Source organism: Dermacentor albipictus, chromosome 2 (assembly GCF_038994185.2).
Source record: "Dermacentor albipictus isolate Rhodes 1998 colony chromosome 2, USDA_Dalb.pri_finalv2, whole genome shotgun sequence".
NCBI lineage: Eukaryota > Metazoa > Arthropoda > Arachnida > Ixodida > Ixodidae > Dermacentor > Dermacentor albipictus.
In genome coordinates this window covers 41,940,769-41,966,878 of record NC_091822.1, presented here as the reverse complement: position 1 = coordinate 41,966,878, position 26,110 = coordinate 41,940,769, and the positions used below count along the sequence as shown (strand labels likewise).

Sequence of the window (26,110 nt, the reverse complement as noted above, 5' to 3'; positions counted from 1 at the left end):
TGGAGTCGTACTGCTTTTGCGGTTCGCTGATTTAAGCAGATGTTACTTTTCTGCTTGTATTGGGTTGCTGCAGAGGTTGCTTCAGATTTCTTTGAGGCGACCGATGCTGTGTTTAGTATTGAAGGTGGCTGTAGTGGTGGTTGCTTTTTTATGGAGAAGGGTGGCCGGTGATCAGGTAACGAAGAGGCGCGACACACAAAGTACCAAGACGTGCGGACAGATGTATGTGAGCGCTTGGCACAAGCGATGACGTCCTCATACTGAGGCGGCCGAGTACAGACTGCACGAGTGCCGGTGATGGCTTATCGCAATGCCGCTATGTAGCTTGCGGTTGCGGAGCGGACGCGTAGGCTTCGCTTACATAGACTTCCCAGAAAGTGTGAAACCTTAGGATTTTCTCTCTCGTTATCAACTCAACTCCCGTTCACGAAACAGGTAACCTGGTCAGAGAAACCAAGTTGAGAAACAGAAAAACGACGCTGTTGGTGGTGCCCATATATGACTGAGTCTCGGTTGCTTCAGTTATTGCACGTGAAAAAAAAATTGCGGGGCCAAGAATGCCACAGGTGATATTCTGCTCCTTGTTTGCGATTATTTCGCTTACTACAACTAATAAAGTGACAGCACCGTCTCAAAGTTAGGCCACATCAGATCATTGCATGGCTTTTCGTACTCGTCAACCAAATTTGTGTCGCCCGTTGCGGCGAACATCTGCTCCATCTCAAGAAACTATTTTAACTAAATATCTGGGATTGAGGTGATTGAAATAACGCAGTTTGCACCTTTTTGCAAACGGATTGCTGCGAAAACTGCGTCATACAGGGTCGCATACGTTTATTTCATCTTGCTGTTGGATTTTGCATCTGTCTTATAGCCTTGGGACCAGTTTTCTAATGTAATGGTGGCACCGTAATGGTGACAACCATTCTTGATTATTTTTCGTATTACCAAACGCTTGAATATAATGATGCCTCGCATGCTCCATGGTCATTGAGAATTCATGCACCGTACTTCCAGCCAAAAAGGTGTGCGACCTCGGGCTTTGCCACTAGGACCTAACTGTGCTACCCTGACTGTGCAACCGAATTGTGTTTTGGCCAGAGTACCTTATTTTTAACATGTTGTCCATGTTTTGCCTAAATCGTATGTCTTCTCGAAGTTACTGAAGATAGCGAACATTACCTTGTTCAATTAACGAGTAATAAGGGACGGTGAGCGCTTGCTGCTGCTCTGTAATCACGCAACGCCTGCAGCTGGAGGCGTTTGATCTCGCTAGAACTGCAGCAACCGCACCCTTGCATGCATTCCAGCGAACAAAGGGCTATGGCCCCTTAGCCACTTTAACTTTATTGTTATATTGGGCACTAGGAGAGGAAACTTGCCGCCATAAATTGAGCACCCCCCCCCTTCACCCCACCCCCGCCCCCGCGAGCAGCTTACGGAGCACCTGGAAATGAAACAAACGCAACACTCTTCGTAGCTCTGCAATGGCAGGTCCCGCCATTGAGGCTTTGGCACGCTGGCGCGTATAGCAACGACGATCTTACTCTTGAAGTCAATGATTATGGCCTCCTTGACTGCAATAAATCCGTGGTTGGAGGTAAGTCAATAGTAAGGTGGTAGGAAAGAAAACCCAGAATGGTAAACGAAAGTGAAAAAATAAATGATTATTGTAACTTCAAAGATTGAACGCGCAAGGTATTAGCCAGCCGTGAAAGTGGGAAAGAAAATGTACTCATTTTGATGTGACACTTTCTCTTTCAATCGAGCTTTTCCAATGAACTTCGAAAATCTTTGTTCTCTATTTCTTTTTTTTGCTGCGCTGTGCAGGCTTTAACGTTTGCGTAATTTTGCTATTTTTTATTAAGTATGGTCTAGCAAGGACCGTTTTGGACGAAACACTGTACTTAAAAGCCGACGGACGACCTTCTGTTGAAGTTTCAAAAAACAAAGGCATGCAGGGGCCACCTTCAACAGACTTGCAGAAGGTCACAAGAAGACAGACGCTTTCATGCCCTGCCATATTTCTCGAAAAAGCAGTTCTTTAGAAGAAATGCAGTGAAGAATGACGCAAAAGAAAGCATTGTTAAGCACTTCACTATATATACCTCTTCCATGACAATCCCGTGCCCGCCGCCATGTTTGATCACGTGGTGATGGGGCCATTGCTTGCCTAAGCCGCCCCGTATTTGTATTAGTAAGGTCTTGTGCGTATTTGTGCATGTGCAACAGATGTGCATGACGCCGGCGAGAGTTCATAAACCTCTGTAGGTGGTGAGTTGGTTGGCGACACCAAGCTTTGGCTACAGCTCCAGAGGACATGTAAGCACTTTCGCAGTCCACTACTCTTTGTCCAAACGGCACCAGCAACATATACAGCGCTTCTACGAAAAGTGGAACCATAAATGTGTTTCTTTGTTACAAGCTATTCAGACATTTAGCTTATATAATAAATCAATGTCACTATGTTTTAATGATCCTTCAAGCAGCGGTTTGTCACGTTTCTGAATCTGTAACCTTCCTTGTTGTGGTCACTATCGGATTGCTAATTAAGGCGAAAGCCTTATACGGCTCTTGGGACGAAAAATTCGTTGGGCATGACGCCGGTGCGGCTTCATAAACTTCTGTTTCGGTGGGTATCGCAGGTGGTGAGCGGCTGGACGACACGATGCTTTCGCCACACCTCCCGTGGACACGTAAGCGCCAGAATTCATGGCGCCAATGTTCATAGGGAGCCGAGCCCTCTGTCTTCCGTGGTAGTCGAATGCACTTCCTGTGGTGTTAATTAGGGCGAATTTAATAGAGACTCGCTACCTTGGGTGTGAGTCCATCTCTCGACTTGGTGGGAGCCGAACCCACTACCATTTGGGTTGATCAGGGCGAATTAGGCCATCAATTTCTTTATAAGAAAGCGTGAAGCCGAGTTGAAGAATCATCAATGTGACCTGTGGTGTTAACCCAATGTTAATTAAGCCACAGTTAAGATGGAGTTCATTAAGCTACTCGAACCCACATCACCTTTGGTGGGATTCGAACCGCCTTAGGGATATGGGCAAACCGATCATATCTCCGAATTGCATTTCATTGCCATCGCGAACGTCGAGAGTCGAACCCTCGACCTCTGGTGTTAATGAAGGCAAAGTGAATTAAAGCAAGGCTAATTGAGATAGAGTTATTTAGGCACCCGAACCCACCACCTCTGGTGGAAAACAATAGGAAGCAACAACGAATTGGAATAAGGATGTCAAGTAATGTGGGCAGGCTTTCGCAGTCATGCCCTTTTACCTTATGCTAAAGTGAATGTCAGCTTTTTCTGCCTCTTCGCTAACAAGTAAGATGATTCGCAATGGATTTGTTCATACTGTCCACTACGCTTACAACGTAGATGTTCTGTACTTTGTAAAAGCTGGTAGCAAAGATGAAATATCGCTAACTGCTCGCTTACTCTAACTCTATGAACCGTCAGGAAAAATTCAGCATCGAACATTCCTGTGTTGTCGCCGTCACCCAGGCTTCGGCGCATTGATTCAAGAGTGCGCGCATCCACTCATCACGGATACGTGAGGACTAGAGTGGGCGTTCGTTTAAGCGTCAGCTAGTCCAGATGCCTGTAGGTAACGTGCTGGAAAGTTATTATGCCAGCAAGCGGCGCCACTCGCTTTGTCGCTGTGTAACGAGCAGCACGATTTCCTGCGGACGAACTGGCTTAGAAGTCGTCTATTTAAAGGTTAGTCATCGAGAGTTGAAGGGTGAGTTAATGGTCTTTTTTTTTCATAATGAGAGCCCACCATCGCGGCAAAGGGCAGGCAACATAGGCAGTCCTGTGTAGCAGCGGTGGGTTACCTGGGCCATGCAAATTAATTATATCCCTTAGTATGCCAGTCGCTATTTCTGCAGCCGAATACTGCATATGTATTGCCTCTGGAGCTCCACAGCTTTGAGCATGAGTGGATCACAGTGTGTTACCAAACACCAAGCTGCATTTCAGACAGTTTATGCCATAGTAGCGGGACAGAAGCGGCAATGGTTTCGTATTCATGCGCTTTCACTGACGCAGCGTGCGGTGCGTCGCCGAAAGCACCTTCTCGATCCTCTAGAGCAAACTGTTCCCCCAAAAATGTTTATGGTTACACTTAGAAACTGCAAAGGCGTATTCACCAGATAAATTTTTCTTCCCCGAAATCTGAGCTTGAGGAGTTCTACATTTAGGTCCTTTCTAAGCGGATGCGTTAAAAAAACAAAATTGATGGGTTGGCTAAGATTCGAGGATTTGGTTCATGTGCCCGTCTGGTGGCAACGCGCAGGTGGAACTGGTGGAGGTGGCAAGCTTGATTGCGACTTCATGGGAGGACATCCAGGCTGCCGTCATCGTGAGCACATTTAGGAAGTGTTTTATTGCCAACGCGCTGGACGGTACAGAAGACAACGCTTTGCGAGAAAAAGAGAGACAAAAAAAATCTAAGTGCCCTTCCACTCTGTGAAGAACGACGACCAGCGAAGCTGCCTATGTGAGCCCCTTAATTGCGAATTTGACCTCCCTCGCGGGTCGGTCCCGTATTGCACTATTTTCAGCATCAGCCCACCTATGGGGAGCGCTTAACGCCTGCTTCATTTACGCCTGCTTCATTTACGCCGTGGGTCAGGCCGGTATTTCACAATCTTCGGTATCGGCGCCGGTATGAGTGCTTAACGCCTGCTTCACCTCCGCCGCTGGGCTGGCTGGCATTGCACTGTCTTCGGAATCAGCCCACGTATAAAGAGCGCATAACGGCTGCTTCATTTCCGCCGTGCGTCGGGCCGGTATTGCACTATCTTCGGTATCGCCGCACGTATGAGTGCTTAACGCCTGCTTCACCTCCGCCGCTGGGCTGGCTGGTATTGCACTATTTTCGGTATCAGCCCAAATATGGGGAGCGCTTAACGCCTGCTTCATTTCCGCCGTGGGTCGGGCCGGTATTGCACTATCTTCGGAATCGCCGCCCGTATGAGGAGTGCGTAACGCCTATTCACCTCCGCGATGGGTCGGCCTGGCGTTGCACTACCTTCGGGATCAGCCCACCTATGAGAAGCGCTTAACGCGGGCTACTCTCTGCCGTGGGTCGGGCCAGTATTGCACTATCTTCGGTATCAGCCCACCTATGAGGAGCGCTCAACACCTGCTACTCTCTGCCGTGGGTAGGGTCGGTATTGCACTATCTACGGGATCAGCCCTCGTATGGGGAGCGCTTAACGCCTGCTTCATTTCCGCCGTGGGTCGGGCCAGTACTGCACTATCTTCGGTATCAGCCCACGTATGGGGAGCACTTAACGCCTGCTTCATTTCCGTCGTGGGTCGGGCCGGTATTGCACTATCTTCGGGATGAGCCCACGTATGAGGAGCGCTTAACGCCTGCATCACCTCCGCCGCTCGTCGGGCCGGTATTTCTCTACCTCCGGGATCGGCCCACGTATGGGGAGCACTTAACGCCTGCTTCACCTCCGCCATTGGTCGGCCTGGCGTTGCACCGTCTTCGGGATCAGCCCACCTATGAGGAGCGCTTAACGCCTGCTACTCTCTGCCGTGGGTCGGGCCGGTATTGCACTATCTTCGGGATCAGCCCACGTATGGCGAGCGCGCAACTCTTGCGTCTCCTCCACCGCTGGTCGGTATTGGACTATCTCCGGGATTGGCCTACGTACGGGGAGTTTTTTTTTTGCTTACGACACGAAAGTTTCCTTGGACGGTAGAGGTATACAGCTTCTCTGTAAAAATGCAGTGGTCTCGACATGGATGACAATGATGAGTGACGCCCTGCATGCAATAAGCTGCCTTTGATTTTCCGCTTGTGCCGCGTGTTCGAAAAAAACATCTTTTGAGACTTCAAAAGATCAGTGTTTTTTTTTTCAACTTACATTAAAGGATATGGTCTTTTCTTTCTGGCTTTCAATTTTCGGGTGTCGGCTTGGAACTGTGGATGCCTTAGATTGGAGTAAGTGCTGTATGGCCTTTTTGCAATCGCTTATTATTTCTCAGCCGAATTTTTCTTAAAGACGAAGGATTTCTCCAAAGTCCAATTGATCCGCCTGGACTTGTTCTGACTTCAACAATTTACCTTTCCTATCGACCTCAGCTCACGATTTCATAACATTTGTTGGTTTATTCTTTCGTGGAATATGTTGTTTTGCTAGTTATGGAGGCTTCTTGTTTCACGGCTTAATATTTATTTTTGTGTAATCATTTAGTTCTATCTTTACTATTGGTTACGGTATCATTCAAGATGACTTACGTATGCAATTTCATGCGTGAGGTGATAAGATTTCTGCGGTAACTTGGTTTTCATTTTGATTACTCACTTTCGAACTTCCACACAAATTCTGAATTCAATTACAACAGGTAACTTTCTGTTGTTTTTTCTTTTATTCAAATATTTGGTATTGGTTTTCCTACAGTAGGTGATTTTCCGTACCACGTATCCTTTTTACTCCACTTTTAGGCATTTTTCTGTAAAATTTTATTCTAGCTTTACTATTCGTGATAGCATCACTCATATTATTTTTTCTGTTCTCCTATTAGTCGCTTCTTCGTAAATGCCCAGTGGCGGGTACGTGCCTTAACAGTTTCAAAGCCAGTGGCAGCCTCAGCAGTAGCTCATCAAACTAAAGGGTTCCACTACTTCTTTTGAGACCACCGAGCACAAACAAAAGGTCTCAGGAACGTCGATGGCTCGTTTTTGGTTTCGACGCCTACGACGTGCCGACGACGGTGGGTAAGTTCGAGCACTTCCGCGGCTTGGAAAATCTGAGCCTGAATGAACCGAGCGCATTTTGATAGGGCGTGACAATATGACAGATGTGCTGCAAAATTTGTCTCCTTGTGGGTGCCTCCCTACGCAAGCTACAGCAAGAAGACAGTGTCCGTGAATTCCCTATGTATTACTTTTTTATTCTGGTACGCTAATTAATTTTGCGACACTAGCCCACGTCCTATGCAAAAAAAAAATGGAGGCCACTTAAGCTTCGCCTTTAATAGTGGAAAGCGATGGGAATCGAAGATTTCTGACTTCTTCTCACGCTTCCCGGCAACAGGAGCGTATGTAACCCTAATGTTCACCGGAAAACGTTGGCCGTGAACGCTATACACGAAGGCGGGCTTTCAGGCAGAAACGCGGCCTCTTGCGTGTGCCGCGATGCGGCTGAGGCGACCACAATCTGGAGGCATTATTGCAAGAAACCGGGCGCACCGATCCCTGTTCCCCAAGGCACTGGCGCGTCGGCGCGCTCAAAGGGCGGACGCTGTGGCCGGTCTGTGAATGATAGAAACGCTACAAAAGGCGTTTCTTTGAGTTTTCGTGTAAGATAATTACGCTTTCTCTTATAGTCAAATTGCAATCCTACGCTATGTAGGCTGTGTGTAAGTCGTAGCTTGTAATTTTTCAAAGTATTTAGCTTGAAAATTTAATTACTTCAGTACCTTCCTTGCACCACGTGGAGGACCTGGGTATGGGTGGTTGGAAAATGTTTTTGCCGAAACGACGTCTGACGCCGGATTTTCATCGACGCGGGGCGCAAAGCGCTTTCAAGTTAAACTGTTAGTGGCGACGTGCTCAGAACAAACTTCCGGCAATGCATGCCCACTGATTTATGACCTGGAATAAAGTTCTGCTTTAATTACCCGCTAGCTTCACACAGGCATAGACTTTTCCCATCACCGCTATCTTTTTTCCTAGCACCGAGCCTTTGTAGCAATTACTTTGATCGGGAGGATGTCTGATTTTCCCTTTATTAACCGCTATCATATTCATACCTGATATCTAGAAATTGTCGTTGTTCTGAGTTATCAAAAATACGGTTTATGTTATAGAGACATTACTCATGGATTATGGATGGGTGGATAGATAGACGAGTGCTATGAGCACCCCGTTTAAAATAGAGTGGTTAGTTGTGCCACCAAGCTCCTGTTTTTATATTGCCTAATGACCTACCTATCTTTTTCAAAGAAAAAAGTACACAAAGAAATTCCCAGCACCAAGCTTTCTAAACCACGATTGGGAACTTCGTTTCTGTGTACCTTTGCTGTTCCTGGCCTCCCAAATTTTTGCCACCGAACCTACAATCTCCTCTTATTAATTTCTTTTTCGACACATGTTTACATTTCCGCTGCCATACCTGAACCCAAGGGCTTCAAGTGTCCAGAAGAGCATGAACCGAAACCTAGGTAGATATCTTCTTATTCTGATAAAATATGTTCCATCGTTTCTTTAGCCTTCCCGAAACAAGCACACGCTTCTTTTTACTTGGTTTATCTCGATTTATATCTATGCGTTCTAAGGTATCCTACTCGCAGGGAAATGTGCTTGAGCAGGGCGTCTGGTGTGTAGTGACAACCCGGAACCAAGCACATGGGGGTTTCCACCTCCCCCCCCCCCCCCGCGTTTAACGGTTCCAGGCTTAGCCGTGTCTTGAGAAAAAGGGAATCCTAGGGGTTGACCCAATGCTGAGATTTTGAACCTGTAAAGCCCTTAGGCAGAGGCAACAGACCGCTTGGGCCGCGGCTTCACGTAGACGGCGCCAGAAGACTTGCCCACCCGGAACAAATCGGTAGTTGCCTTTACCTGTCCTCTCTGATGGTCGTCTTTCTCAGTTTCCATCGTTCCTGTCTTTGCTTTGCATCCAATTCTAGAGGCAGCAAGGCTTAACATGGTGTAATGTATTCCACCTCGGGTCTATTATATTAGGGGATACTAGCTATGAGTATCTGGCGTCCGCGTTTCCTTCGGTTCTCGTATCCCCTTGTTGGGCTCGGTGGTGGGTGGCTGGCATAGCCGCGAAAATTAAGCAAATATGTAGGAATTTATCCTTCTTTCCAAGTTTGCCTGATCGCGCTCTTACGAAAGGAGGGAGCACGGAGGAAATATTGTACTTTTACGGCTAGCGGAAAGAAACGGTTTCACGTTTCCATGTTATTCGTAGTGATAACCCTGGAAAGACCGTGATATTGATTTCAACTTTCTTCATTGCAAGATGTCTAACCGATACATAAGGTCCAGGCTACAAGGTGGCCAAAACTGTTAGCGGCGACCTCCTCCTCGAGGTTCGCGATCAGCGCCACCACCATGGAAAACTCTCCAGTCTAGTATCAATCAGTGACGTACGAATCTCCACGACACCACAGCGACTGATGAACACATCCAAAGGAGTAATTTCTGTTGGAGACCTTTTCAACTTCACAGAAAAGCTCCTAGAGTGCTGGAAAGAACAAAATCTGACACAAGTACGATGAATAAAGATGAAACGAGACAACATTAGAATTCCCACGAAACATCTAATACTTACATTTGGCTCTAGCACTATTCCAGAGACCCTGGAAAGCGGATACACTAAAATCCTAGTAAAATCGTATATCCCACACCCGCGCAGATATTCCATATTCCAGAGGCTCGGCCATGGCTCGCAAAGCTGCTGAGACTGAGTGACAAGCGCAAGATGTACTGACTTTGAGCACGCTTCTGACAACTGTACTGGCACACTCCAAAAATCCAAACTGCGATGGCAACCATATAGCATATTCTCGATCTTGCACTGCATAGAAAACAGAAAAAGACAAAGTAAAAGGAAACATCTTGCCAAGAAGAATGGAAACGTGCTTGGTTTCTCCATACCGCAGCGTATGCTTTTGCGGCGCGTAAGGGGTAAAGCCACGGCAGACTCCGGCATGGTCCCACAAAGAGTGTGAACGTGACAGTGCCACCAGCCCCCCAGGCGACAGCAGCCAGCGCTGCTAAGCCATATATGAAGGAAGGTCCATCGACCTCTGGGTTCGTGGCCTCCAAGGCCTTACTTCTAGAGACAAGGCCTACCCTGAAATAACGCCGCTCGACTAAGCGTAAGTCCAGTGGTTCCCAGGAGTAGATGGGCACAACTCCTAATCGAACGGAACAACCTGTGACTCGGCAGCGGTTCGGTTCTCGCCACCGTTGCAAAATAAACGGCGTATCATGGCGCCCAGAAAAAGCCCTGTGAGCTAATCTTTCCTTTCCAGACCACGCAGTATAACAGTCTTTCAATATGGATACAAACAGTCTACAGTGGAATGTGAGAGGTCTTCTCAAAAATATTGATGACATTGAAGAACTCTTCCGCAACCTTAACCAAATGCACTGTGTGTTCAGAGAAACATTTAAATGCTACGCACATTTTTTCCGGTAATGTGTTAATTTTCATAAACACCATGACGACGCTAACACCTCATTTGGTGGTGTAGTCACAGTTGTCGACAAAACCGTTGCTCGCCAACACTTGCCGCTTCGGCTTTCTCTCAAGGCAGTAGCAGTGCGAGCATTACTGTTCAGTAATTTGGTTGCCGTCGGTTCTCTCTGCATACCATCAAATTATCATTTAAGCAAAACAAAATTGTATGGCCTTATCGACCAGCTACCTGAACCTTAACTCGCCGTCCGGGGACCTTAATGGTCACAACATTCTGTGGGGAGGCTCCCGGAGTGATACGAGCAGTCGACTGATCGTAAACATTTTCGGGACCTCTGATGTGCTTTATTAACAAGAGAATGTCCACCTACTACAATATCGGCAAGAAAACAAAGCTTAGTGCACATTGCATCGTTATGCAACAGTGGAAAATCTCCTCGTTTAAACATGTGAAGTCAAAGGCACGGCACACGATACGGTAAGCTAGGAGAGAGAGCAGGGGGAAGTTTCTCTCAGGCATAAATTCCTATACACATGAAGCCATAGTATGTAATTAGCTCAGAATGCTAAAGGGGCAAGAAATCCCACCTTTGCCTTTGGTAGCTAGCCAAGGGATAACGTTGGAAGGCCAGGCCGACGCCCTTCGCATACACCTCCCGTGTTTATCAAGCCCCATACGTTAGCCTGAATCATTACTTAAATGCAAGCAAGTAGCATAACTCATGTCAATAGACCTAAAATGCTGACAGAAGCAACCAATAACTGTGAATTTAATACTGCCGAACTGAAGGTTGACCTGAGCGTATGTGCGAGCTCTGCACCGGGAGCTGACAGAATCTTGAATGACATGATACAATACCTACGCACAGACAGACGGAAAACACTACTGACATTTTTTAACTCTGTTTGGGCTACCCGATGCCTTCCGTTCCCATGGAATTAAGCTAGCGCAGTGCTGGTCTTGAAACATGGTAAAAACTCAAACAACGTATCAAGTTACCGTCCAATAGCAGTCACAAGCCGCTTATGAAAATTAAAAATAAAAAAACTGGCAAATCGCTGTCTCTTATATTCCCTTCCACTGAACCACTTGACCGTTATCAGTGCAGTATGGGAGAGGGTCGGTCGACTACCGACCGTCCTGTGCGGAATGAGGCAAACTGAAAGTTACTGAGGTCACCTTCTGCCAACTTCGAACAGGCCACACGTATGGCACGTACTCTTTCCAGTTAACCCACGGTGATTGTCCTGTCTGTGGGGAAATGTGGCGAAACGCTTACTGGGCTCCACGCTTTGCCTGAGTGTCGCAAAGTCGAAGATCATTGAAAAATCACTTTTCTCTAGCATGCATGCTGCGTATTCCATTACACCCGGCGTTGTTTCTTTAAAAAAAAACCACGCTTTGTCTTGAAATCAACTGCAGGTTTTTTAAATGATGTTAGCATACTAGATGTTATAAACCAAAGCGATGAATAGCATGGCGTCTTAAGAGAGGTCTCTGTTGCAGCATTAGTGTATATACCACACGCTTCCAGGCCCCTGCACACAAGGTTCCTGGTGATACAGTACTGCTGCTTGGAAATCATGAATAATTTGCTGTTCCCAGTTTATTTGTCATCCATATAAGCATTACACCTCACTGTAGTCATTAACATAGCTTTATTGCAAGTATGTGTTTGACAAGTTTATACAGCAACTCGTTTTAGATCGCGATACTGCCGAGTTACACCTACTTACTGGCATTTATCATTCTATTGACCTCACAACACTATGTCTTCGTGCTTTTTGGCCATATTTCGCCCTTGCTCCATTCAGCACTATATATCATCATATGGCAGCCTGATCTCGCTTCGAAAAGTAAAGAGCTTCCCTGTGAGTTATCATAAATTGTTTCTTTCGTTATTTCGTTTTTTTTTTCGGCATTGATCCTCGCTCTTAAGCCTGTCTAGTTTAATAGCTTGAATACTTCTTGCAAGGAGGCAGTGAATAGCATAGGAGACATTGTGTGTCCTTGTCTGACCCCTTCCTTTATACGTATCTTTCTACTTTTCTTGTGCATAACTAAAATGGCTGTGGAATCTCTGTGGATATTTTATAAGATATTTACGTAAGCCTCCTGCATTCCTTGATTACCTAATGCGTCTATGGCTGCTGGTATCTCTACTGAATAAAATAACTTTTCGTAATCTATGAAAGCTATATAGAGAGGCCGAATGTACTCTGCATATTTCTCGATTATCTGATTGATGACATGGAAGTGTTCCATTGTAGAGTATCCCTTCCTGAAGCTAGCCCGTTCTTTTGGTTGACAAAAGTCCAGCGTTGCCCTTATTCTATTATAAATTATCTTGGTGAATATTTTATAGAATACTGGAAGTAAGTTAATAGGCCGATCCTTTTTCAATTCTTTAACGTCTTCACTTATGCGGATTAGAGTAATTTTGGCATTGTTTCAGTTCTGTAGAACCATTGAACTCCTCAGACAGTTTGCATAGAGGGCCGCTAGCTTTTCAAGCATGACGTTTCCTCCATGTTCGATCACATCGACTGTTTCTCCGTCTTCTTCTGGCGCTTTTGCCCGTTTCACTTCTTGCGAGGTCCTTCTGACTTCATCGCTAGTTAAAGAAAGAGCGTCTGTAACCTGTTCAATACTACTTCGAATAGAGCTATTGTGGCTACTCTGGGTACTGAATAGGTCAGTATAAAATTCTTCTGCTGCTTTTACTATATCATCGAAATAGCTGATGGTATTGCCCTGCTTATCTCTCAGTGCATACAACTTGGCTTGTCTTATGCCAAATTTTCTGCTCGCTGATTTCATGCTACGTCCATTTCTGCTTCCTCATTCTTTCTTAGATTATAATTTGAAATATCTGTTGGTTATTGATCAGTTTTGACAGTTCTGTGAATTCTATCTGGTCTCTTGAGTTGGAATACTTCAATCTTTGTCGTTCTTTTATTATGTCCCTCGTTACTTTGGAGAACCTACCTATTGGTGGCCTTGGTGCGTTGCGCACCACTTAAATTTCTGCTTCTGAAGCTAGCCTAGTTACTGTTTCATTCATTGCCTCTATGTCATTTCCTCTCTCTGTTTAAGACTGTGCTTTCACGCTTACTGCGTCTGGGTTGGCCTGTTTCTTCTTGACCAATTTTACTCTTTCTCTCTTCATATTGATGTAAATGCTAGGCCTCACTAACCTATGATCAGTGCACTTTACCTTACATAACTCGTCTACATCTTGCACTATGCTGGGATCGGCAGAAAGCATGAAATCTATTTCATTCCTTGTTTGTTAAACAGCCGACGTACGAGACAAATAGTCTAAGGCTGCAAATAAGCCACACTGAGCTAGTGTACTTCATTGCTGTTGTCCTTTACGTTTGTGTGCACTGTTTACCATACAATCTACAATCTCAACAACGTAAAAAAAAACATATTTCGTGTTTATTGCTGCTGTGTAAATACTAGAATTTCGCATTGGGATCGCGTTTTATAGTCCAAATTACTTAACATAACCTTTCGCAGAATTACTTTTGTGATGCGTCAAAGAACTAATGTTAATTTGCCTTCGTCGGAGGCCCTGACGTCGATCGGTGAGTGAATTCAAGAATTCCATTTATGGAAATAAATGTTGAAGCCCCTGCTTCGTCAAATTTCGAACGCCAGGTGTGACAAATGTCGCCATTTATGCATACACCACTCACTGCGAGGAGCGCAGACGAAAGCAGATTAGTTGGCTTTAATGCGGTTAGCATTTATTAGGAACGTCCCCAATTTCGCGATATGTGTATGTATGTATGTATGTATGTATGTATGTATGTATGTATGTATGTATGTATGTATGTATGTATGTATGTATGTATGTATGTATGTATGTATGTATGTATGTATGTATGTATGTATGTCCACTTCTAACCTCTGTGTCTGGTGTGTGGCGCAGAGTATGTGGCAGTCATCAAGAAGTATGTTTTGCGCTAATTTCGGTCACTGGGCATGTGCCATTTCTGATAATTATAAGCAAATAAAACGTAATATGACTAATTAGGCATCCATCATAGCATATATTACTAGTTGCATATAGGTTATCAGCCGTGTCCAAAGAATGAATGCACCCCCAATTTCTTTCCTCACAAGCAAAGCAAGTAACAATGACAAGTGCTGCAGTTAACGATCCGTACTACAACGTCCAATATTGTAGAAATATTTGAGCATGAACAAAACAGCTGTAAACGCCCCCCCCCGCCAAAAAAAACGTATTTTACTACAATCCTAAGACAAAAACGCAGGTCTCCTTATTTATAAAGAGCGATCTTGCATATAGCTCTCCGACCGTCACTTACTCATCACAGGCCCGTCTACGTGCTCGAGCTGAATAGCCCGTCTCCACCGGTGGAAGAACCCAACAGTTTGGACGCGGTGCACTTCAGCAGGAAAGGCATCATCGAAAGCCGCAACACTCTCATCCTTTCAGCCGTGGTGGCGCTGTTGGCCGTACTTGCTATTGGCTTCGCCCTGGCCGTCATCTTCGTAAGTCCTAACGTCAGCGGGATTCTAAAGAGGTCTTGGTACAGTAAGAGGAGCCAACGAACTATCGCAGACTGCCTGCCCCCACCCCCTCATATGAGCCTTAAGACCATATTTCGCACTTCCGCGAGATGAAAGGAGGTTCATGCAACTTCTTTCGCATGCGTAAATGCTTGCGTCATCCGTTAACTGCTTCTTTCGAGAGCTGTAGCGTACGCATTGACTGCTCCTAGGTTTGCATTTTTGCTGAAGTGGAATAAATATACTGAAGGAGTTGAAGTCGGGTCGTAGGGAGGTACTTGGGGGGGGGGGGGTACGGGACTAGGTGAGCAGAATTTATTTACATATATTTACATTAAAACAAGATACATTCGACAGTATAGCGTGACTCCCGAATGGAGCACGCCAGACGAAGCATACAGCATGCGAGCACGAAGCTCCAAACACACTGCTTGTCGATCCCGAGCACACACCTCACGAGCACGTTCAGAGAGCGCAGGGCACGATGACGACCACACTCTAGCAGCCGACAAACAGCTGCTTATAAACACTCCGTGCTCCCTAGATCTCTAGGTGAGGGAAACGTTCGACCAGTCGTCGTAGCCGAGCCGCCTTTGAGCGGGAGGGCTTACACAAACACGTACTAGTACGCAGTGGTTTCACTGCCCCCACGGAGGTGAGACGGGCTTCGCAGAACTCCGAGCTTACTTCTTGACCAAAGGAGAGAGAGAGAGAGAGAAAGCAAGGACAGGAAAGGTAGGGAGGTCAACCAGAAGAGTATCCGGTTTGCTACCCTACACTGGGGGTGGGGGAAAGGGGAATAGAAAGAAGAAGAAAGGGAGAGAGTAAGCACAGAGCACGTGTGGGAGGGACACTATGCACAGGGACACTATAAACGGTCTCTTAAACCGGTGTACCTCAAGTATTGCAGTAATGCACGATTCGCTTTTCGTGCCAGTGACGGGTGTGGCCACGGTCCGAGTATCTTTGACTCGGTGAAAGGTCGTAGGTCTAGTCGGTGTAAAGTTTCCTGCAGAGAGAGGCGTTGTACATCATAGTGGGAGCAAGTACACAATAAGTGCTCGATGGTCTCCTCGCACCCACAGTAATCGCACATCGGGCTCTCGGCCATTCCCAAACGAAAGGAATATGAGTTTGTGAATGCTACTCCCAGCCACAAGCGGCACAGCAAGGTTGCTTCACCGCGGGAAAGGCTAGATGACACTTGTAGCTGTAGCATGGGGTCCAGTTTATATAATCGGCAGTTGAAGGCACCTGAACTCCAGAGTTCTTGCGACTTTTTGCGTGCATGTAGGCGAAGTTCCCTGGCAGCGTCAGACCTCGCCAAAGGTATGGAACGCGTCTGGGTATCTTCGTGGGCAGACCGGGCAGCCTTGTCTGCGAGGTTGTTGCCGACAATGCCACAGTGAGCAGGAATCCATTGAAATGTAATGGTGTGCCCTCTTTCCAGAGCATGGTGGTGTACTTCCCTGATGTCAGATATCATCTGCTCGTATACTCTGTGACGTAATGCAGACTTGATGCTGTGAAGGGCTGCCTTAGAGTCACAAAATACGACCCATTTCTCTGTGGGCTCTTCGGTGACGTACATCATAGCGGCATGGAGAGCTGCAAGCTCTGCTGATGTCGATGTAGTCGTGTGCGACAATTTGAATTGAACTGTAACCTTCTTGGCTGGAACGACGAATGCGGCAGTTGAGCCGGCACGTGAGGTCGAACCATCGGTATATATATGTATGCGGTCATGATACGTCTGGTGTAGTAAAAGGAGCGTAAGTTGCTTCAGAGCCGGCGATGGATGATTCGACTTTTTTGTAATTCCAGGAATATCAAAATTCACTTGAGGCTGTCGTAGGCACCACAGGGGAGATGAAGGCTTTGTCGCCGGTGTAAAAGATGACGGTATGCACTCTTGATGAGCGCTAATCACTCGTGAAAAGGTCGCTTGAGGTCTTTCGGCTGGTAGGGAGGTCAAATGATGGTCAGGGATTCTTGACAGATGGCGAATGTGCGCTCTGAGGGAGTCGACAACTACGTGTGTCTGGATCATATGGTCCCCAGCGATGGCAATTGTTGCTGCTGTTGACGTGCACCGAGGCAGCCCTAAACACGTGCGTAGGGCTTGACCTTGTATGCTCTCCAAGGCGCGAAAGTTCGTCTTGCATGCATTTGACAACACTGGTAGACTGTAACGTAGGAGTCCGAGAAACAGTACCCTGTAGAGCTGCATCATAGAACAGACTGGTGTACCCCAGTTTTTGCCGCAGAGAAACTTAAAGACCTGAGCAATGGCAACCAATTTCTTCTTTAGATAGACGCAGTGAGGGCTCCACGAGAGGTTGCGGTCAATGATTACACCCAGAAAGCGATGTGTCTTAGAGTAGGATACCGCTTGACCATTAATTGAAACAGGATATGATGACATTTGTTTGCGCGTAAAGCCAACCAATGCGCACTTTTCAGTAGACAGGCTGAGGCCTTGTTCTCGTAGATAAGATGCCGTCATGGTTGCCGCCCGCTGGAGCCTGGCTTGTACCTGAGGTCGTGTCACCGCAGAAGCCCAGATGCAAATGTCGTCGGCGTATATTGAGACGTGAACTGACCGCGGTAGGTACTCCGCTAATCCTACCAAGACGAGGTTGAACAGAATGGGGCTCAACACTCCACCCTGCGGCACACCATGCCTGATGTAATGTTCCGAAGTTGGGCCGTCTTCAGTCTGTAAGAAAAAGCACCTCTCAGTTAAATAGTCCCGAATCCATTGATACATCCGGCCACCAACTCCAACAGCCTCAAGCGAGTTCAGTATGGCCTCATGGGCGACGTTGTCGTATGCTCCTTTAATATCTAGAAAAAGTGCCACTAATAGGCGCTTGAGGCTTTTTTGATTTTGGACCCAGGTTACGAGGTCAATGACGTTGTCGATGGACGAGCGACCTCGACGAAAGCCCGTCATGGCGTCCGGATAGATCTTGAATCGCTCTAGGTACCATTCCAAGCGAGCAAGGATCATTCTTTCCATCAGTTTACCGACGCAGCTCGAAAGCACAATCGGACGGTATGATGAGAGCTCAAGGGGAGACTTTCCAGGTTTCAGTATGGGGATCAAGCGGCTCGATTTCCATTGTCTAGGAACGGCGCCATTCTGCCAAGACTCATTGTAGTAGCTGAGCAGCTCAACACGTGCGTCATGTCCAAGGTGGCATAGGGCAGCATACGTGATCCCATCAGGTCCTGGTGACGACGAACGTCTGCAGGTCGCCAACGCAGCATCGAGCTCTTCGAGTGAAAAGAGCACATTCATTTCTGGTACACGTGCCTCAGGGATGTCATTCAATGCTGTGTCAGCAATGGTGGCCGCGGACCCAGCAACCCGTGCACAGAACTCTTCAGCCACTTGAAGTTCCGAGCGGAGTTGGTATAGGGCCAGAGCAGCAAAGGGCTTCCTTTGATGCGGAGATGACCAAAGGAGGTGCCTCTTATTCCCCCAAGCTGACCCACGCAGCGTGGCCGCCGGTTCTCCATTGTCTAGCGTCCTGAAAGGCGTGTGGTACGTTGCCGCCAGATAGATTCCCTCGGGAACTCCCCCTCTCATGGCAGACCAGGTCGGCGTTGGCGCGTTCCGCAACAAAGCCTGGTTCGTCGAACTCATCTCGGCTATCCCGCTACGAAGAGTCGCGGACGCGGCGTATTATCGTCCGCACACAGTTGGCTTAGTGGCGCCGTTTGGCTAGAGTATGACGGTGGCTTTCCAGGAAATGTCGACGCCACTGTCGCACCTGGCTGGAAAAACTCTGCATGTGGGCACTTCAGCAGGCCGATCTCAACAATACTCAGTTGGTTTCTCCCGCTGAAGCGGAGTGCTTTCCATTTGACAGTACAGCTAACGGAAAGCATGCGGTGTATTGAACAGCCGGCTTTTTCTTTTCAACTGTGTTTCTACGACACAACGGAAAAGCTTGCATCCGCTGGGTTTTGTACACGAGCAATAATAGCCGTCTGTTTTGCGCGCCTCTTCTTTGACTCGACGCTCCCTCCTGTACCATCACGTCACGAAGATTACGCGCGTATCTTCGCGACATATAGTGTACTTCACGAGAATGCAGCCAGCGCCGTGTTAAGAAAAAGGAAATCCAGGCAAGATATTTAGATGACAATTATATTTTGGGGAGAGTAATGCAAGCCCCAAACGCAGCCATTATTTTTTTAAACATAGCACCACTTTATAACATTCGACTGTTCATTTGGCTCTAGTGCACCACAGCATGGTTTTTACGGCCAACTAATTTTGTGACAATGTCATTGTTCCAATGATGATGCAGAGAGAGCACACGTCACTGGCCTCGTTCGAACCGATGACTGACTTCGCGGCATACAGGAGGCAACCGTTCAGCATGGTAGAGGTGCGTAAGCTGTTTTCAGGTGCCTAACAGTGACGTGTTCATGAAGGAACAGCGAAGTTAAATTGTTGCGCACGATAAACTGCATGTACCTTGTTTTAAAGCTGAGTTTACATTCTGGAGGAGCAGCACTTAGGCGAACCGTTCAGAAAAGAGCGCCGTGCACATAGTCTTAAGGTTGATTCTTCAGATTCTGAACTACGCTGTACCCATCTTGCCAAGTTACACCAACCTGCGCTAGATCGCACCTAATGCTAATAAATGGCCTGTTGGACTGAGGGAATGGATGTGAAAAGATGGGAAGTGAACGTGATAGGGTCCGGCAAATGGGTGCAGTACTAAAATTAGGAAGTTTCGAGACGAACGACGGAGCTCAAAAAACAGACGGATAGTTGAAGATTACGGACAAAGGTGTTCGTCCTGCAATGCACCACCTTTGGTATGGCAAAGACTACCAGCGATCGTGCGAGCAAAGCATCACCAATCGGTGTAAACGAAGTAAGCTAAGCTTCCACAAACAATGGATCCTGCCGAAGAACAAAAGTAACACAACTTTTTATTCCAAGATTAAATGTATACCACTGTTGAAAATGCACAACGAGATAACGAGCAATGAATTCTCTAATACTGATTCGCTCCCTTATCTCCCGTAGTTGACGATTGCAAGCATCTGCTGTCCGCTTTCATCAATTTACTTTTCATTTGAAACAGTTGTTACCGAAAGCGCTACACCCGTTAACATTGACGAACAATTGACCAACTGAGATTGAGCTTTTTTTATGTTCATATTATGCTAAATGGAGTGCTTTGATTCCCTGCCATTTCGTCTGCCTATCCATCTTCGGTATCGTTCTCTTCATATACTATCTTAGATGGTCTCGAGCAATTCTAAATGATTTATTGGCCTTTTCTGTCTTTACTGAAAATCGCAGCTGGCCAGCCATCGGACAAAGCACAAACCATCTCCCGGTACAAACGCCGTAACTGCTGCGAGAGGCGCGAACAATACGAGCGGAAGCTCGCGTCGTCATCTGCCTGCCCAGTCGCCCAGCACCAAGCAATAACCACTTGGAATGGGCAAGGCCGGCTGGAGTATTTACTTTGCAGAAATATCCCATGCACAGCTGATCCAATATGGGATTAATTGACAGTTATCGTGTTCCCTGTACACCTTGTGTCCTCAATTTGTGTCTACGCTATGAAAATCGTTCAGTTGAACCGGCACGGGAATACCTGATGTGAAAGGTACTGCCATAAGTCAGAAGCTTCAACGCATTCAACGCTGAGCAAACAGCCTAATAGTGATAGTTGAGTGCCATCGCTCGAAAGTCATAATCGTGCAAAATTTATAATCAGGTTTAGCGTTGTATACACATGTAATTGAACAGCAATGAAGCAGAGCAATCATAAAGTGATATCGAAATAGGGAAGCAGAGATATATCAAAAATATTATCAATATAACCATTGCACGCATGTCTTTTCATTAAAACCTCTGCGGAGACTGAAGCGACGGGTGTATGTGGTAGTTTCAATTTATCATGTGGCGAACATCCTTTATTGGTCACCGCAGATCTTTTCAGCAATTAGGACTACAACACAAGACATAACAGTGACACAGAGCTGGCTCGCAACATAAAATTTTAGAGAAGACACACATGTAAAAAATGGGCAGGTATCGCAATACAGTACTTCACGTCATACAAGAACAAACAGCACTAAAGAGCAGGAAAAAAAGAAGTGCCAATACACCTCTTATTCTGGCGCATTGACAGTGAGAGAAAATGTTTATCAATGCGCTTGTACTCTCTGGTTAAGTGCCTCTACTCTGGAATTCAACTACATGTACGTTTGCGCCGTAGTTCAGAAATTTATGCAGCTCGAACAGGCTCCGCCTACTAAAAGACACTGGCTGGCTTGCTGATCGCTGGCTTGCAGTCGCCAGTCAGTATCTGTTACTCCTTATTTTAGCTACATCCGTGTAGAGCGTTCCTAGATGAGAGCAGAAGCGTTTTTGTAGATTCTTAGGCCTTCTCTGCCTTCTTGGTTGATGATATTTAGGATCATTTTTTAGTATTGGAGAGGATAATATTCGATTCCATATTTTCAGTGGCATTGTGGGGGTTCCTCGTTTAAGTACTGTGGTCGTAGGGGATATTCTAAGTGCTCGAGCAGGGCTCTGCTTGTTGTGGTAATATTGAGACTTTCCCTTTGAGATATTATCACCATGGCTGCGTGCTCTTCGTACGTGTTGTAAAAACCTAGGGCCCCCAGAAGACCTGTAGCGGTACCTTAAGGTAGGGCCAGGGCGGTTTTGTACGCTGTGCGCATTTCAGTGTTCGTAGGATGCTGGTAAGGTAGGCTGTATGTCACCCTGCTGATTATGAGAGCTTGTATCAATCTGATTGTTTAGTCCTCTTTAAAGCCCTTCCTATGGAAGGTTACCTTGTATATAATTCGGGCCACCTGATGTACAGTAGATTTTTGCTCGCGTAAGGTGTGATCTACTGTGCTGTTTCTTTGTAATGAAAGGCCCAGAATTCGCAGTTTTTACACTTACCGTACTGGTTGATCTTCGAGCGTTAGCCGGATCTCTGCTTTGGGGCGCGTCTATCTTACTTTGATTTGAAGAAATTCCCACTTCTCCGGCGCAAAGGTCATGCCCGCCGTGTCTGTGAAGGCGTCGACTTTGTTTATTGCCTCCTGTAGGGTGTTTTTCTTTCGCCCACTTGAGCTTGCCGAGACCCATATGGTAATACCATGAGTGTACAGTGCGTGGCCTAGATCTGGTATTTGGTATTCTCTCCAGCAACAGAGCGAGCCTTCGAATTCGGATGGTAAATAGCAGTCGTGACAAGATTGCACCCTGCGGGGTGCCTCTACCCGGTACCTGTATTTCTTTCAATCGGATTGAGTCGACACTCATGGTAGCCGTGCGCTCTTGCAGAAAAGATCGTATGTGGGCATAGGTTTTCTCGCCACAGCCTAATTCTTGCAGGTCTTCCCGTATAAGCTGGTGCGATATGCTACCGAATGTTTTCTTAAGGTCTTACGCTACCACGATTTTAGCGCAGTTGCCTGCCGATTGGCTTAGGACTTCGTCTTTTTAGCATACAGAAAATGTCTTGAGCCGATACATGGGTCCAAAATCCGAACATTGAGGGTGGAAAGAATTCGTTGTTTTCCATGAGAGTGGTTACGCGCGTTAGCACCACTTTTACAAATAGTTTCTTTGAGCAGGATGTGAGGGACATTTGTAGTAGATTCGGAAAGTTTTTGGCCTTCGCACGTTTGGGTATGAGGATTATTTTAGCCTCTCTCCACTCCCTCGGCACAAAGCTGGGGTCCAAGACCTCTGTGTTAAAGGAGCCTGTGATCTGATTAAGGGTTTCGTAGCTTAGATTTCCTATCATAGCATTAGTGATTTGGTCACTGTCCTGGGTTGTGTTTTTCGTCAGGAACCGTGCTTCTGCATATAGCTCCATTACTGTTATTGGGGCATTGAGTTCATAGTTACTTGCGTCGTCGTACGCAGGGTATCGCTGCTCTTGCGGAGGGTTTCCTATATAGATTTCGCTAAGTTTCCGCAAAAAATACTCATACAGCCGTAACTCCGAAGTTGCTAGCTATTTGCCTTACCGTTCTGGAGGTGGCTGTTTTAGTGCTTAATCGCTCCATCATACTGCGAAGTATGGCCCACGTTTTTGTGTGTGTGTAGGGTGCCCTGCATGGTGGTGCAGAATTGCCTCCAATTGTCATGATTTAAATGTTGGCCGTATTCATTCACCTTTTGGGACAGGTTCCCTATCCTAAGTTTTAATTTTCGATTATTCCTCTGTCGCTTCCATCGTTTTATGAAGCTGCGCTTGGATTTCCAGAGATGCATCAGGTGTGGGTCAACAACTTGAAGAACGTCTGTTAGTGCCACCCTTTTGGTGGTCCACCTGTAGGCCATCCGTATTTCTTCAGCTTAGGTCGCTGCATTGTTTTTCATCTGGGTGTTTGATTGATTTTATTGATACTCTGTCCCATCGGTGATTGTTGGTCCCGTGATCATCTCATCTTAGGCGAGTTTACCGAAATGCTTACGATGGCTGTGGTCGCTACCTAAGTTTTCCTCGAAGCTTATCCAGCTGATTCGGTTTAAAGTATTTGCAAACGTGAGGTCTCAAAAAGTGTCCCTTTACGCATGGGAAGTCCAGTATCGTAACTAGCCTCGCGCTGATTCTCCATCGCCAGCGTGAACTTGCGACCTTTAGGAGAGTCGGTCGGATACCCCCAGTTTGTGTGCAGCGAGTTAAAGTCCCCAAGTTTAATACTTTATCCTGATTTCGTGCTATGATTTTTGCGAGCCGAAACAGATCTTTGGAAGTTGAGGTTGATTCCCTTGGGGGGCTTATACAGGTTGTTCCACATAAGTTCAGCCAAAGGTTTACAAATCAAAGGCACTCTGACGAGTTGAACCGAATGCATAATGTTGACACTAGCCTAGAGCTGCTCAGGCTGTTTTTTTTCCCCTTAACTAATGGATTCGTTACGTTTAATTAATCAACTGTTTAAGTATTGGCTGTACGCACCAAGGGTGATACACAAAGTTGTAGAGCACCTTGAGAAACCTCTCAATACAGTGTTTCCAACACTATATATCTCACATGGTCCTTTCTTCCGCGTTCCAATGAAAGCCCGCGAAATGTGATAAAAGTACCACGTGACGGGGCGATTGCACACTGCTATTGTGCTGCTCTCAAGTGTGCGATAGACGAACAAGGGCGGCTGCAGCGAGACTAGCCCGCGACAGGGCGTTATGTCAGGTGTAGGTTATTAGGAATGGCTGGACGGGGTGGAAACGTGCCAGCTTTCAGCCCGCTGCACGTGTTCCAGTCCGGCCGGACGGGGCGCACTTCGGAGAACTGCGAATGGCCAGCAGCCACGTGGCGCGCGGTCAGCTCAGGAATGTGCCAGCCGCCAGTGCCACCCGGGACGGAGCAGAGTTCTACGAAGCCTTCTGACGTCGGCACCGAAAGCTATGCGGCACCGAGAGTTCTACGAAGCCCTCTGACGTCTGCTCCGGGCACTCGAACGCGTGTGCCTTTGTGTGTGTGGGCTCGAACGTTTGTGCCTTTGTGTGTGGGCCGTCCTGCGGGGGGCCGCTCATTTACAATGACTGGACGAACGTTTCCGCCCACTGGGAATCCGTCCATGGGGACCCGGAACGGTGACGTCAAACGATGACGTCGAACTTTGACGTCGAGCGGAGAGCTTATAAGCAGCGTTTGTCGGCCGCTGTTGTGTGCTCGTCGTAGGGAGCTGAGTGCTCGTTGTCATGCTCGAAATGTACTAGTGAGCTGTGTGCTCGTAAGCTGTTTGTTGTATGTTAGTCTTGGGGGCTCCATATGGGAGTCGCGCCAGACTACCAATGTATCTTGCTTAAAAAGTTATGTAAATAAATCCTGTTCCCAGAGTTCCTCTCTACGACCTTCAACTTCTTTCAAATGGTGGCAGCGGCGAGGTCGTCCGACGACTCCTACATCTGGTTGACAGCGGTAGGATCGCCCGCCAAATCTAATAACTGGTGGCAGCGGTGGGATCGTCCGACAACTCTGACGAGGTGTCTGGGCATGTAGCTTTTCTCGTATGACGGCACAAACACGTACTGCTGGCCGGGCGGTGCTGAAGCGATAAAGCGTCTAAGGAGACGAAAGAGACCAAGAACATAGCTTAATTTTTTGATGCTTGAAATGGCCAAGAGTCGGCAGCCTCCTGACGCAGTGTAACGCGGTTGAGTGGGGAGGTGGCGTTAAGGCCGGAATGATTTTTCAGTGACCTTCAATCCAAAAAGCGCCCTTTGGTTATAATGCGTGTTCGAAGAGGCCGCCATTTGCTGAAATGCACATTTCGCATCTCATAGGCACATTTTCCGATGCGTTCTTGATCATGGTATCAAGAACAGAGTTGTAGCCTTGTGTTATGTTTTTTTTTCTTTTAGGTTCTCTAATGCTATGGTTCGTGTTCGGCATACTTGATGCTTGACGTAGCCCCAGAGAAAGAAATCGAGAGGAGTTATATCTAGCGACCGTGACGGCCAATTAATGGGCCCGTGTCATCCAATCCACTGATGCGGAAATACTTCATGCAGCCATTTCCAAGCTTTTCTGCTACCACGCGCGGGAGCATCATCATGCTGTTACCCAATACCTTCGATCCTAGCCAATGGTACTTCACGAAGAAAATCCTCAAACGCACCATCAAGGCTGTCGTTTACGTATCTTTCGCCTGTAAGCGTGTTATAAAAAAACAAGCGGCCAATGATAGCCGCCACCGTAAATACCACACCACACAATAACCGACCACTGATACTGGTATGTCTTCAAAACCCAGTGAGGGATTTGGAGTCCCAGTGAGGACTCCACTAGTGAGCCTTGTGGATGTTGAATTTGGGCATTGCATGAGAAGGTAAATTCATCGGTCCACAGTATTTTGTTCACAAGCCTAGGTCGTCTTGCGTCTTGATTATAATCCGGTTTGCAAAGTCCTTTCGACATTGGAAATCGCAGGGCTCCAACGTCTGGTACAGCCGCACGTGGTACGGATGAAGTTGCCTCTTCTTAAGTACTCTCCACACTGAAGACTTGCACACTCCAGCTTCAGCACCCACACAACGAACACTTGCATGTGGATCTGAAGAAAACTTTGAAAGGATGTCTGGGTCCTCGTCCTCACCATGGATTGCAGATTTATGTTATTTCTTCGCAAAAGTCCCAGTCTGTCTCAGCGTTTCATATGCACGCACAATCGGCATTGATCTTGGACGCGTGCCTGGGTGCCAGCGTTGAAATAGCTCAACTGCGCACTTTCTATGTTCACTTGATGCACCTAGAGCCGAAAGCATATCCGCACTTTCCTCATTGGAGTAAGCTATGGCTCAACATTGGTCACAGCCAAATAGCGTTGCTGCGGAGAACACGCGGGCATACGGGTGCT

At 46.9% G+C, this 26,110-nt stretch overlaps 1 protein-coding gene across 1 annotated transcript; it reads left to right on the top strand.

Annotated features, from left to right (window-relative positions):
* Window positions 1-6,595: 6,595 nt before the first annotated feature.
* On the top strand, window positions 6,596-20,638 carry LOC139055391 (uncharacterized). The gene is made up of 4 exons (XM_070532845.1): window positions 6,596-6,746; window positions 14,536-14,713; window positions 19,054-19,134; window positions 20,064-20,638. Exons 1-4 carry the CDS (start codon window positions 6,700-6,702, stop codon window positions 20,193-20,195), a joined length of 438 nt encoding a protein of 145 aa, XP_070388946.1. The 5' UTR covers window positions 6,596-6,699; the 3' UTR covers window positions 20,196-20,638.
* Window positions 20,639-26,110: the final 5,472 nt, after the last annotated feature.